Source organism: Gadus chalcogrammus, chromosome 22 (genome assembly GCF_026213295.1).
Source record: "Gadus chalcogrammus isolate NIFS_2021 chromosome 22, NIFS_Gcha_1.0, whole genome shotgun sequence".
Taxonomy (NCBI): Eukaryota; Metazoa; Chordata; class Actinopteri; order Gadiformes; family Gadidae; genus Gadus; species Gadus chalcogrammus.
In genome coordinates this window covers 4,159,195-4,174,194 of record NC_079433.1, presented here as the reverse complement: position 1 = coordinate 4,174,194, position 15,000 = coordinate 4,159,195, and the positions used below count along the sequence as shown (strand labels likewise).

At 47.4% G+C, this 15,000-nt stretch overlaps 2 protein-coding genes across 3 annotated transcripts in view; one reads left to right on the top strand and one right to left on the bottom strand.

Annotated features, from left to right (window-relative positions):
• The window catches only part of tfap2e (transcription factor AP-2 epsilon), a 10,533-nt gene extending 10,104 nt beyond the window's left edge, over positions 1-429 (top strand). For both annotated transcript variants that reach the window (XM_056582777.1, XM_056582778.1), the window contains exon 7: positions 165-429. In XM_056582777.1, the coding sequence (XP_056438752.1) occupies positions 165-429 (265 nt within the window). The remainder of the gene's footprint in view (positions 1-164) is intronic.
• Positions 430-3,591: 3,162 nt separating this feature from the next.
• Positions 3,592-14,761, bottom strand: psmb2 (proteasome 20S subunit beta 2). Its single transcript, XM_056582792.1, has 5 exons — positions 14,615-14,761; positions 13,492-13,562; positions 5,081-5,243; positions 4,478-4,527; positions 3,592-3,803 (listed from the first exon to the last, which is right to left on the bottom strand). Exons 1-5 carry the CDS (start codon positions 14,724-14,726, stop codon positions 3,702-3,704), a joined length of 498 nt encoding a protein of 165 aa, XP_056438767.1. The 5' UTR covers positions 14,727-14,761; the 3' UTR covers positions 3,592-3,701.
• Between the last annotated feature and the right edge of the window lie 239 nt (positions 14,762-15,000).

Sequence of the window (15,000 nt, the reverse complement as noted above, 5' to 3'; positions counted from 1 at the left end):
TAAGTGCTTTTTAAAACAAAAGCTAAATGAGAAAAGGGTTATTTTTTAAAAATATATATAGAATGTTCAAGTACCAATCAAGTACCAAATTAAAGTACCAATATTCAAGTACCTATCAAACCTACTCACCCCTCCCCTCCTCTCCTCTCTCCCTCCCCCTCCAGGGAGATCTGCAAGGAGTTCATGGACCTGATGTCCCAGGACCGGTCCCCGTTGGGGGGCAGCCGGCCCACCCCCTGCCTGGAGCCCACCGTGCAGGGCAGCCTCACACACTTCAGCCTGCTCACGCACGGCTTCGGCACGCCCGCCATCTGCGCCGCGCTCTCCGCCTTCCAGAGCTACCTGCTGGAGGCCGTCAAGGTGCTGGACAAGGGCGAGGGCGGGGGCAAGGGTCACCACGGCGACAAGGAGGTCAAGCACCGGAAATAGATGGAGGAGGAGGAGGAGGAGGAGGAGAGGCAGGAGGAAGAGGAGGAGGAAGAGGAGGAGGACGAGGATGGACATGTGTTTTTGATCCTCCTCTGCAGAAAAGAAAAAGAGTAAAAAAAAAAAGCACATGGACGTGAGATGTTTACCTCCCACAATGCACTGCGGTCGGAGGAGGAGGAGGAGGAGGAGGAGGAGGAGGAGGAGGCGGAGGAGGATGGGATGGAGGTGGGGGTGTGATCTGGTTTTTGTATCGTGTAGCGCGCCATGGCTCGAAACACACAGGAGACATTGACCTTTCTATGTGTGCTGGCCCGAATGACTTTGAGAGACTTCCTGGTTTTAGAACACCCCCCCCCCCCCCCCCTTGACATATGCTTCCTGCCACATACGCGGTCTCAAGAAGCCATATCTCAGACAAATAAATTATCATTCTGGCTTTTCTCTCCTTCCTGATTTTCGGTACCTGAGTCAGAACTCTGGAACTCTCTGACTCTGGGTTCCTGAATTAGAACTGATGATTCTGGCTTCCTGAATCAGAAGACATGATTCTGGGTTCATGAATTCGAGCTCGTGATTCTTAGCTCCTGAATCAGAAGTCCCTGATTCCAAGTGCTTGAACCAGATCTCTTGATTTCAAGGTTCTGAATGAACCTGACTCCTGACTTACCCCTCCTGTTCGGAGTCAACCGGACCCCCGCTGGGTGAACAGTATACAGTGAACTGAGAGGGGATTTTGTAATTTATTTTTACTTGGCGTTTTAAAGTCATAGGCAGCTAAAGAAGATGTTATTTTATTCTTTATTCCGGGGGTGGGGGAGGGATATGTGTGGGTAACTTAAAAGGAAAAGAAAGAAATCATTTTGTACCGTCTGTGTATGTTAATTATTGTTATTATTAATGTCATTATTGTTGTATTACGGCATAAATGTAATATATTATTAAAGAATGAAGAGCTGATTGATTCCGCGTGTATTCCGTGGTTGTTTGAGTCAAATGAGGTGAGGTTGAGTAACGTAAAGTTAAAGTCCACCTCCTTAGGGGACTCTACCAGGGGGGGGGCTGATGTGTTGCATCTCACAGAGGCTGTGGGTTCAACGCTCTGACCAGGAGTTCAGGTCACACCAGCTGGGGGCAGCTCTGTGCCTTGCTCGAAGGAACTCTGTCAGGGCAGCACCTTGCCCTACACCTTACCCCTTACTTACACACTCACTTTGTGTGTGTGTGTGTGTTACTACAACTGATCTCCCCTCTCCATCTGCTCTGTCTCTCCCTCTCTCCCAAAGTCCTCTGACTCTCTCTCCATACGCACATCTCTCTCTCCCTCTGCTCTCCTTCTTTCTCCGTACTTTTTCTCGCTCTCGCTCGCTCCTCATTCTCTCTCCATAATTTGTAAACTCTCTCTCTCTCTCTCTTTACACTCTTCCTCATAAGTTCTCTTGGTCGCTCCGTATTCTCTCTCTCTCTCTCTCTCCAAGTCAACATGTCTCTCTCTCTCTCTCTCTCTCTCTCTCTCTCTCTCTCTCTCTCTCACTGAGTCTCCATGTCTCTCGCTCACGTGAGCGAGCATCAGGATCCCACTTAAAACAAAATAACAATTACCGCTGCCTGGGTGTGTGCCCCAAGGGGCCACTCAAAATGCAGGGCCCATTTACGCCTGGATCCTGGGGGGGAGGAGGGGGGAGGAGCCATCATCCCCGGTGAGACGACGTCTTCACCAGCTGCAGTGGGAGAGGGGAGGGAACCGCGGCAACAACCCCCACCCCCCCCTTTTTAGACGGGGGAGATCAGGGGAGACTGGCGTGACACCCGACACACACACACACACACACACGCACACACACACACACACACACACACACACACACACACACACGGGAGGTCTCAGCCCATATGTCATCGAACAGTTACACTGCTACACTAACTCCTCTGTCACACACAAACACACACCTAAACATACACAAAAACAAACACATATATAGAAACATGCAACACACATGCATTAACGCACACATAAGGGCACAGTAACACACAGTATCATTACATCGCTCCAAATAGGGGTAAAACCTCTTCCTGGGATTTCACCCCTTATGTACCGTCTCTCAACCTATAGACCCCTTTCACACAAACACACACACACACACCCCCCTCTGTCTTTATACCTGCCTCACCTCACTCTTCCGTTCCTCCTCCCCCCCTCCCTCCGCCACTCAGCGGGACTCTCTCTCCCTCCCCTCGCTGGATCTGCCACTCTGCCCGCGCCCTTAGGCAAACATATGCTCCCTGTTCCGTCAGATTCTGGGGTGTTTGGGAGGGACAGGATTGTTTAATGTTTATTAATCACCTGTCTGTGGTGGGGCGCAGGGACACCCCCCAAACCCCCCCCCCCCCCCCCCCCCACACATACTAGGAAGACTACAAGAGCTCACATATCACTGCCAGTGCACACAGACAAGGATCAGTCCCTCGCTCGGGTGAACCGTCTCTCTCATGCTCTCCTGCTGACACAGAAATCTGTTTTTTCGTTTTCCAGAACCGGTTACTGTGGCCATTTCTCCGCCGTTCATTTGTAACGGTCGCAGCCTATGGTAGCGATGTGGCGTAACTTGGTACCAGAGCTGGGGTGTGATACGATGAATGAGGCTTCATTCAAAAATCGAGTTGGGCCCTGCTTATATTTGGAGTACAACTTTGATGCGATTTCCTTTTGTTTAAACCTTCTTTTTCAGATTTATGATGATGCTTAATACCTAAAGTCCCCTCTACTTCTTAGATATGCATGTTTGACTCCAAAGACACTTAATGTATGCACTTATTTTATGTTGTACATCCTGGCACTTAAAAACAGTACTTGGTTGGCACTTGGATCATGAATATCTTTACTGTACCGACAGCGATATATTTTTTCTTGTTTCTCTTGCCAAGTACCAAGCTCCAACAATCGTTAGGTAACGCATTCCCCGTACACAACAAACAGCTCGGGTAAGCTACTACACAACTAGCTTATATTTTTAAGTGCAAGGACGCACAACATACAAGTGTGTACATTGAGTGTCTGACTCGACCACAGGACAGACTGATAGCCCCCACCCATAGTAAGGACCACAGGGCAGAGATAGCCCCCAGTCCCCACCCAGGGTAAAGACCACAGGACAAGGGTTATCTCAACAGCGTGTCACTTTTTATTGGAACATAAAAAGTAGGCGGGTCAACGTACAAAGTGGATAAAAAAAAACAAAAGACAGAGGGGGGGGGTGTTGGAGGAGACGCGGCCGTCACTGGGGGATCACACGGACCTTCTCCAGGTCATGGACGCCCTCCTTGTCAATCACCCGCACGTTGAACGAGGGCAGGTTGAGGATGAAGCGCTTGTTGAGCTGGAGGGAGGGGGGGGGGGGGGAAGAGAGAGAGAGAGAGAGCGAGAGAGCGAGAGAGAGAGAGACAGAGAGAACAAGATGAAAGGAAAGCCGAAAAATAGAAAAGGCAAGGAGATAAAATACAAATATTAAAATGAGTAACTAAGGAGTGAAAAAATTTAATTTGCACCAGCAACAGCAAAACAAACTTAACATCCAATTGAAATATTCAGCACTTGACACCTGTTTACTGTGGTTGAATGTTCAGCACTTCACCAAAATAAATCTGGCAAACAGCAGAACGCAATTACACCCAAATGAATGCTCTCAGCATCTGTTCAACGTCTGGGAACATCGAAGCAATTTTAAATAATAAAAACAACACGTTTATTTTGTTACTTTTTACTCCCGTTTTACGAGAAAAGCTGTTTGCGCTTTAAATTAAGATACAGATGGTCACCACTTAAACAGATATGTCAATATTATGGTTCTTAAATTAATTTAATTATAGATTTTTTTCAAGTGCAATTTAAAGTCCTTCCGTTAGGGCCTTTGGACCATGTTAACGTTAGAGATGTTCCGATACCATGTTCTTCTTCCCGATACCTGAACTTGAGTATCGGGGCTACCAGGAGAGAGGGTCTGAACCTCCAAGAGAGCGGTAGGAGGGGGGGTTTGACCACAGAACAACTCACCTCTTGGATGCATTTCTGCAGCAGTGCAATACCGTCCTCACGCGTCAAATCTGGAGATCAGAGACGCACGAGGTCAGAAACACAATCTAAATCTACATCTATACCCACCTATATCCTAAATATGCAATTAGTTCATGCTAATCATAGCACAACACCATTCTTAGCATAGCACAAGGCTACTCTAATCATAGCACAAGGCGCTAATAATAGTACAAAGCTACGTTTAGCATAGCAGGACGCTACGCTTAGCCTAGCATTACGCTATGCTTAGCCTAGCATTACGCTATACTTTGCGTAGCATTACGCTATACTTTGCGTAGCATTACGCTATACTTAGCCTAGCATTACGCTATACTTAGCCTAGCATTACGCTATACTAAGCCTAGAATTACACTATACTAAGCCTAGCATTATGCTATACTAAGCCTAGCATTACGCTATATTAAGCCTAGCATCACGCTATGCTTAGCCTAATGCTATGGTTGGCATCTCTCTATGGTTGGCATCTCTCTATGCTTAGCATCACGCTACGCCTAGCATCACGCTACGCCTAGCATAACACTATGCTTAGCAGGCTAGCGTCCTGTTCTCCAGTCCACCCACCTGGCTTGTAGTAGCGATCCAGGATGGAGAGGGTGAGGAAGGCGCCGTAGCCGTGGGCCGCAAAGGGGGCCTTGGCCAGGGCCGACAGGTGGTCCATGTAGAAGAGGGCGGGGCCGTCGGCCTGGTCGTAGCCCGCCAGCAGCAGGTTCACGTGGTACGGGGTCTGGGAGGGGTCAATCAGCGGTTAGGGCTGGGATTGGACACGCTGCAGGTCAAAATAACCTGAATCCTCAAATCCCTTAATTAACCCCAAAATGCACCCAGAGTGTCCCGTCTTGCCTCATACATAGACCTTTCTGCCTCCTTGCCCGAGTCACAGTGTGAAACATGGGAGTTGTTCTAGCTAGTGAGAGCGGAGTGGTTGAACCACACACTGTATCCACCCTGTGGACCCTAGCTAGAGCGGAGTGGGGGAACCACACACTGCATCCACCCTGTGGACCCTAGCTAGAGAGGAGTGGGGGAACCACACCCTGTATCCACCCTGTGGACCCTAGCTAGAGCGGAGTGGGGGAACCACACCCTGTATCCACCCTGTGGACCCTAGCTAGAGCGGAGTGGGGGAACCACACCCTGTATCCACCCTGTGGACCCTAGCTAGAGCGGAGTGGTTGAACCACACACGATGAACCCGAGCTAATGGGGCCGGGGTGCTGGAACCACACACTGTACACACTGAATCCGAACACTGCATCCAGTCAGACTGTGTTACCGCTGCTGCCCGTCATTCAGCTCCCCGGCGGACCACCAGGGGAGCTCTGCTGTGGCGGGGTACAGCGACTCCAGCAGAGAACATATCCGTCGTTCAAAACGAGCCCCCCCCCCCCATCATTACCGACTGAATGTGTTTCGGCGTGAACGGTGAGAAAATGGCTGTTTCTCTACACTTTTTTTTTTTTTTTCTATCTTTCTTACAAAATTGTAACGACAGCCGCGCGAAAAACAACAAAACTAAAGCAGGGAGGTGCGACCCCACGACAGACTGGGGGGTGTGAGCGAGAGATGGATGGAGGGACGGGGAGGGAGGTGAAGGAGGAGGAGGAGGAGGAGGAGGTGAGGTCGTGTCACAGGACAGGAAGAGGAGGTGTGTGTGTGTGCGTTGTCACTGGCAGCGTGACATCTGTTGGGGAGCCGGCACCCCTGTTGTTACCTCCATGGCACCCTCCCCGCTCCATTCTCTTACTTCTCTCTCCCTCTGCTCTACTCCCCCTCCGCCTCCCTCACCCATACACCCTCCCCCCCCCTTCACCCCCCCTGCCCTGGAGAAGTGCCAGTGCTCATTAAAAACTTCTGAAGTCGTTTTTCTCCCTTTCTCGCGTGTTTCTCGCCCCATCGCTAAAATTCTATCCTTTTTCCGCTGCTAGCCTGATCCTCCTACTTTGTCTTCATACCCGACGCTAATTCCTCTCCCCTGCTGACACTTTTTTCTTCTTCTTCCCTGGCCAGTAAGTTCTCATCAGAGGAGTCGTTAACGAAGGCCTCCTTGTGCATTTCTCCCCCCCCCCTCGCTGGAAGCTACTTAAGAATAACCCCCCCATTACAGACGCCAGATGATTTTTTTTTAATTTGATCACATGAGGGATTCAAACCGGCTGAGGTCCAGTCCTTAAAGCGCCCCGGAGAGGAGGGGGCCAATCAGAACGCTCGGACGGAGGTCATCGGCTCGGAACGACCGAACGACCACGCTCATCCTCGTTTTAATCCGTGTCTCTCAGACAATTGTCATATTGGAGGGGGAGGTTGGGGGGGGGGGGGGGGGGGGGGCTGTTGACGGCTAGACTCCCTGCGGTGCAGCGTCAGGTGTGCGTGGGTGTGTGTGCGATGCCGGTGTGCTTAAGCGTGATGCATTGGGAGACCGAAGCTGTGCATGTGAAGGTTCATACTAGGTGTGAATCAGGGTATGTGTGTGCGTGTGTTGATAGGGGGGGTGGGGGGGGGTATCCGTGTCTTCACTCCTTGGGGTCCTCCCAAACCCATAGTGGCCTCACCCCGGCCCCCCCCCTGCTCTGCAGACACCCGTCTCACTAGTAGCTACTGTGTAACAACAAGACAGATGTCAAAATAAGACCTGCTTCCCGTGTGACCTGCTTGTCTAGTTAACCACACACACACACACACACACACACACACACACACACACACACACACACACACACACACACACACACACACACACACACACACACACACACACACACACACACACACACACACACACACACACACGCTAGCAGCGATTAACATTATTTTTACGTATTTTTGAATAAACAAGACTCGGACATTCTCACCCCCTACACTCAACCTTGTTTTTTAAGAGCTCGGTCTCACACGTTTAAGACTATTGAGCGGCAACACTACAGCAGTGTACAGATGGCAGATGTATACATTTCCAGAGGCTGCAGACGACCACCTGGCTGCACCACAGTTGACGTTGCCGTGACTTTGACAACACGCGTGTCAAATTTGGCAAATAAACAACACAGATACGTAAATGTGCACAAGCGACATGGAGTCATTGCAATGTGCACATTTTGTCAGCGATCGGTTTGATTTTTTCATTTGTTTTTTAATAGTCGTTCTACTTGGAACCCCAGTTGCGATCAGCAAAGACCCCAAACGTGGTTCCGTGTGTCGTATCAGGGTCTAAACCCCAGTGGATCTACAGTAGCACGTCTGTCTTTGCAAGTGTCTCTCAACCTCTCTTGGCACAGCCCTCTCTTCCTCCAAGTTCCTCCAGTCTCTCCCCCTCTCTCTCCGCCCCCCTCGGTACCCTGGCTGCCCCAGGATATGTTCCTTAATGCTGGCATCACCCCGTCAATCTGCCCCATTAATTGTTCATCTGTGTGCACGGGAGCGGGGGAGAGGGGCACAATATGGCGCGGGTAATTATTTGTACCACGTTCTTCTGGAACATATTTTATTTAACCCCACACACGGGCCTAACTGTTGCTTTGCGTCTGTGGGGAGAAACGCCTTGGATTGGAAAAGGGGTTGACATTATCCAATGGAGGATCTTTTGGAGATACCATTTCTGTAAACGTCTGTGCATAGAGCTAGAATACATACATAGGATGGAAATCAACCACGTGAATTCCACACACGTTAACCGCAGCAAAAGTGGATTTAAATGGGCTACTACAGAGCTGCCGTTAACTAAATGTTTAACTAAAAAGGGGTTACCCTTTGACTACCAATTACTCACTACCAATTACTTTCACTACTAATTACTAATAAAATAACAGGGACCCCATGCATAATATCCAGCATATTAAATTAAAAAAAACAGGGGATAATCGCATCTCAAAACTGAATTGTTGTCTTTGTGTGTTCTCTGAGCGCAACGTGTGTGTTTGTGTGTGTGTGCGTGTGTGTGCATGCACACATGCATCACTGGCACTCATGCAGCAGAGTCACGGCCTCAGGTGATGAGGCTCATCGCATTTTCTCTTTGTCTTTGCTCTCGCTCTCTCCCCCTCTGAAGCCTGCTCTACGCAGCCCTCCTGGGAACAGGGCCCAGTTGTTTTGAAATGGATCCTAGGCTAAGGCGGGTAGGTACACACTCGCAGTGTGTGTGTGTGTGTGTGTGTGTGTGTGTGTGTGTGTGTGTGTGTGTGTGTGTGTGTGTGTGTGTGTGTGTGTGTGTGTGTGTGTGTGTGTGTGTGTGTGTGTGTGTGTGTGTGTGTGTGTGTGTGTCTGCTGAGCTTACCCCCTGTGGAGGGGTCCGGGCTAGATGTTCGGAGCTAAGGGATCGGGGGGGATGTAGCCCAGGAGATGCAGTGATACGCAAGGGAGAATAAAGGGGTTGTATGCAAAAAAAAATAATATATATATATATATAACATTTTAGCTGACATTTAAGTCAGTCATTATATTTTTTTCACTTTCGAAACTGCGGGGTACGAGGATATGCTAAATAATTGTTAATACAAAACTTGAAAAATGGCTTAAATTCTACAAATCACCCACGATTAAAAAACTTGTTTGTGTGTTCACAGCAATTTAACTCTTTGGCGTTTTAAGCGGTGTAGGTAAAACACCGTAGCGCCTCAAACACCACGACGTCGGCTAAAACAACTCGCAGGTTCGATCGGGGAGCCATCGCAGAGAAACACCCAAACATCCCAAACATCGGCCCGGTTTACGGCCATGAAAACATGTTTATGGGGAGCGCTGGATTCTCGTCCAGGGTCCTCTGGAGGCCCGGTGCTAACGGGTTAGCGTCGCTCCAGGAGGGTGGAGGTGAAGGAGGAGGAGGAGGAGGAGGAACTGCTTCGGCTACGGTTTCTTTCAACACCCTCGAGAACCGAGCACCACTACTAAATCTGTACGCATCGACCAAAAAGTATTCTATGTCAGCCACCAAAATAAAAGTATGTTTTACCGCTGGTGGCAACGCATGAATATCGTATAAATATTAAACATATACGAGAGGTAATCCTCTAGACTATCTCACATCCGTGATGACGGTATAATGTCCTCCTGGTGCTATAGGTTAGGTGTATACATCTCTCCTGTGTGTGTGTGTGTGTGTGTGTGTGTGTGTGTGTGTGTGTGTGTGTGTGTGTGTGTGTGTGTGTGTGTGTGTGTGTGTGTGTGTGTGTGGAGGAGGGGGTCTCTTAAGGAGTGAGGGGGGGGGGGGGGGGGTGTTCTGAGGACAATACTACACAAGACATGAGTGTGTGAGCACACACACCCCCCCCCCTCCCCCCCCATGTGTCCCACATTCCCTTCTCGACACCACTAATTGTTTTTTGTAATTATTTTCAACCTTCTGCTATTGTGACAGGCAGCGTCTGCATCCTTCTCAACAGATTAGTGCCCTGCTCAGGGGCCAGGGAGGGGAGGGGTGGGCAGGGGTGGGCGCCACGCCGACCAGCCTTGGCATTGACACTCAAACCCGCACGCACAAACACGCACCGCCCCATGCGTTCCCTGGTGGTACCGCGTTACGAGACCTCAACACCTGATCTCTGGCCTCTGGGGGGGGGGGGGGGGGCGCACACTGCCATCTTGCTCAAATAATTATTGTAACAATTCAAAACAAGATTCTACTGTGTATAGAGTACAGACAGAAGCTGTGTTCGAAATCGTTCCCTATACACTCGTTCCCTATTCCCTATATGGTGTACATGATATAGTGCACTATATAGGGAATAGGGAACGAGAATTCGGACACTACGCTGAACATTTCTAAACGTCATTTGCGTCAGTAAATGCGCTGGGTATTTGTGTGACGCAGACTGATGCGCCCACATCATGTAAACAAACCGGGCACTCACGAGAAAGCTGGAGGTTGTATTGATGTTGATTGTTACATTTCCTTGTTCAAGTTTTTTAACTAATTCTGAATGTTAAATTTTCTATGTTAAATCCCAAATAAATTGTTGACATTTCTATACGAAAGCCGGAGACTCCATCATTAAATGGATTAGTTTTCGCGGTTATTCAGCTTCTTCTTCTCCTCCGGAAAAACACGACCGCATTGCATTGTGGTATAAGGGAGTAACATGTAGGGTACATCGTATGTACCCTATTTTAAGTCCACTATATAGTGCCCTATATAGTGGACCACTGAGAATTCGAACACCCTACAAAATGGCGTGCACCCTATTTAGTGCACTACATCCATGATAGGGAACGATTTCGAACGAGTGTGTGTGTGTGTGTGTGTGTGTGTGTGTGTGTGTGTGTGTGTGTGTGTGTGTGTGTGTGTGTGTGTGTGTGTGTGTGTGTGTGTGTGTGTGTGTGTGTGTGTGTGTGTGTGTGTGTGTGTGTGTGTGTGTGTGTGTGTGTGTGTGTTCCCAACCGCCAAGTGCTCAGACAACCACGATTTAAAACATGGCCTTTTCCGTCAAAACACGAGCACCCTGTGAACCGCTGAACTCATCATCCTCCTCCCAGTCCATCAACTCAACCTCTACCGTCGCCACATCACACGCTATCCTCCGCGGAACAACCCGGCTCTCTGACACTGTTGGGCAACACTGACCTATGACGTCATCCCAGTGCACAGTGCCAGGGGGGGTGTAACACAGACAGGCACTTGGCTTGACTGGGCTAGCTGAAGCGATGCTACTGCTAGCCCTGCTGCTACTAGGAAGTGAGTGTACTAGGCAAACCGATAGAGCACCGGATTTAGTTTATAGGGGCCACATGTAGACTTCAGAGGGGATCACAACCGTTTTATAGCCCATGTACTATAATCCACCCAAGTTTCATCTTGCCTCCGCCTTTTTAATTGTATCTGCACTTTAACCTTCACCTTGACCATTACATGTATTAAGGAATCATTCCTATCACCTTCTCTCCCCGTTTTGTTGATGGGGCCACATGTAGCAAGACTTCAGAGGGGATCATAACCGCTTTAACACAGGTCTACCTTTTAGTGGTTAACCCTAGCTTTCTCTCTAAATAGTTTAGCAGGTAAAAGCGTTTTCCCGACGGACCCTAATTAAACACTGAAAAGGGGACAAATCTGGAAGGCCTATGTGTTCATTGGGAATCAATCAGAAGCGAAAGGGGCGTCACTGGAATGAAAATTGCTATTTAATTACGTCAATCTAGGAGAGCATCAGCACTGTTGGGAGAAAATGGTGGCCTTTCGTGTCATACATACAAACTGCTGTCTCTTAATCTACTTTCAGATAAAGATGTCCAAAGTATCCAAATTGTGGTGTGGATCCTCAAACATCCGTCACATCCTGGCTGTGTCATGCCAAATTTGTACCGGCTGCCAAATTTGTACCGGGCGCGTCATCCATACGTAATCCACTCCAAATCTGCCTGGCAACAGATGATCGCTTCGTCCGTTGCCTGGCAACGGACGATCGCGTTGAATGACGTGAACATTCGCGAACCTTCTATCTAGCGATCCGTTATCTGTATTGTGCTATTTCGTCCTTGACCTGCTTTAAACACTCAGTTTACTTGCTAAATTTGATTAAACAATTAAATACAATACAAATACCAAGATACATCGTGTGTTTATTAAGGAACCCAACAAAACATTACATTATCTAGCGATCCGTTAACTGTATTATGTTATTTCCTCTTTGGCAACATGAGCGCGAATGTTTTTTGAAACCTGCCCGGCAACGGACGACGCGATCATCTGCTGCCATGCAGGTTTGGAATGGATTACGTATGGATGACGCGCCCGGTACAAATTTGGCAGCCGGTACAAATTTGGCTTGACAGCTGCACCTCATTATGTATAAGTCGTCTAGTTTAATCAAGCAAGGTACAATTTCTTGTTGAATCAGGTGCATTGCAGTCATGGATCACAGAAGCCTTCTCTTAGTAAGATTAATATTCTCCCTGAAACTGTCTTATCATTTAATTATACTGGAAACTAGTGATTGGCAACGATTGTCGAATAGATCGGAGTCACGTAGAATATCGATTAATGAATGTGTCTATCGTTATTTATTACACGGCTCTTCTCAAGGCTGTTTAACGCTCCGTTCACTTACATGGGCCTTCACAACTTCCGGTGGTGAATATTTTTTGGGATAATTCACCGTTACTAAGCATATAATAACCTCTGTCAAGGAAAGTATTTTTATTTTTTTATATCGTATCACTTATCAACTTATCAACCCCGGCGTCCTCGGTCGCTAAGCGACGGCAACGCCTTTGGCGGACTATTTCTCTGCTGATCAACACTACGAATGCTGGTAACAAATAAATTGTGAAAAGACACACCGTGTGAAGTTGTTTTTTTGGCCATAGTTTCCATAAGATAAAGACGCGTCTAGTTCACCATCATGCAGGCTGTGTTCAGTCAAATAAATAGCGATCTGTTTTTCGGCGAATGTAACCCTATCTGCCTAAGCCCACATTGAAATAATTTTGATGTTGAATGTTGATGGCGCAGTTGTTTGAAATAAACAGATTGATTTCATACAAACCATAAAAGCCTCCCCCCTGTGTCATTGTGTGTGCGTGCAGTGTTTCCCCCAGCACTGTATGGTTGAGGCGGCCGCCTTAACAACAATAGGGTCCCGCCTTGACTACCAATGTATAAAAAGGAATTCATATAATTATTTTTAATTATTATTTTTTAATTATTATGCATTAACAAAGTACAAAACTCCCGTAGGGAAAGAAAACGTACTTCAATCAGATACAAAAAATAAAGATAAATAATGCATCGGTGATACTGTTCAAAACAATAGTCGTTTGAACTGAAACCCTCACCGAAGACAGCAGGCCTCTTTGACCACCTTGACGAAGACATTTTCTGGGGGAAACACTGGCGTATATACGATGTATATATATATATATATATATATCGTATACACACACACATAGTAGTAAAGTTGACAACATTGTCTTGTTTTACTCTACCACATCTTGCTGACTCATGACTTGGGGAACCCTAAAGATCACGTGTGTGACGGACTAGTTACCCTGCTCCGAAGGTAGTCCGCCAGGTTCTTCCGTGTGAAGTTTGCCGCGGCTGTGGGGCTGAGCTCATAGCCTGTGAAGACAGGAGGAGGAAACACACAGAAGCAACTGTTTATTAAGGACCACGAGTACAGTCAGGGAGATAATAATAATAATACATTTTATTTGTAGAGCACTTTACATTCGAAAATCTCAGATTGCTACAGAGTTTGAGAGAGAAAAAAAAGGGTTGTTAAAACAAATAATACAATACAGTCAAGAGAGAAAATAGCAAAATGCTTTTTTTTAAAAGATATGTCTTAAGGTTTAGTTTAAAAACAGCTGTAGTCTGTGGGGCCTTCAGGTGGTCAGGGAGGGCGTTCCATAGTCTTGGGGCAGCAGCGGAGAAAGCCTGATCGCCCATGGAGCTTGGTCTTAGGTGGTCTGAGGGTGTGTGTGCTGATGCGGAGCGAAGGGTGCGTGAGGTGGACAGGGTGGATGTGGGTGGAGTGCTTTACTGCCAGATAAATGGAAGTGCAGTCTACCGGTCGGCCTCCTAGCCATGAGCAAGATGCCCTAAACACTACCTGCTCATTTAAGGGTAAACCCAACTTCTTTCAGATAAAATCAGTTCATTTCGAGTCAGAAAATGTTGTTGTCTATGATGAAGGTTGAAGAACAATTAATTCTCTGTCAAATACATTGAGCAGTGTGCTACTTCTGGCTTTCCTTTTCTATTGGCTCATAACTCTGCTTCAGCCAATGTGGTTTCGATTTTGACAATGCCCCATGATCTTTCTCCTATGAAACACAATGCGTTTGAAAAAACTTTTATTTTATAAAGTTTGTATTTATTTATTTGTAGGCAGCAGGTGTATTTACACCTTAATGACCTATCCAATCCCACATGGATAAAAGTGGCTTATAATTAGTCTGGAGTAAAAGTACCAGGTCAGCAATAATGGAAAAGTAAATAGTCACTATTAGAAATTGAAATTAAAATATTAAGTACATAAACCCAACTTTACATGTTTACGGTGGACTACCACATTCGAAGCAACAGTCAGGGTGCCAGTGACTTGGCAGAAAGGCCGCCTAGAGGCCATTGGTGAGCATCAGTGAGAAGATGCAGTGAGGGACTCGTACCGTTCCTCATCTTGTACAGCTGCACGTTCTTCTGGATGTACTCGGCGAACTGCACGGTGTCGCCCGCCTCTCCCACACACAGCAGCAGGATGTTGTCGCTCAGCTTGAACATCTTGTCGTGGTCTGGACATCAGGAAGAAGAAGACATTGGCTGCGATCAATCTTTTGTTTAGCCGTCAAACAAGGAACCTTACTTTCACTTTCACTGCAACACTAACATCGCCATAGCTTTTGAGAAAATGTTTGTCGCCGATTTGGTTCATTAAGACAACAGCAAGTAAAATGATACACACCAGAAACAACCCATGTATCAGATATTTAAAAATTAGATATTAAAAACCAAGCTTCATAATAAGCTTAATTGTCTGACACGAGTCCCTTCGGAA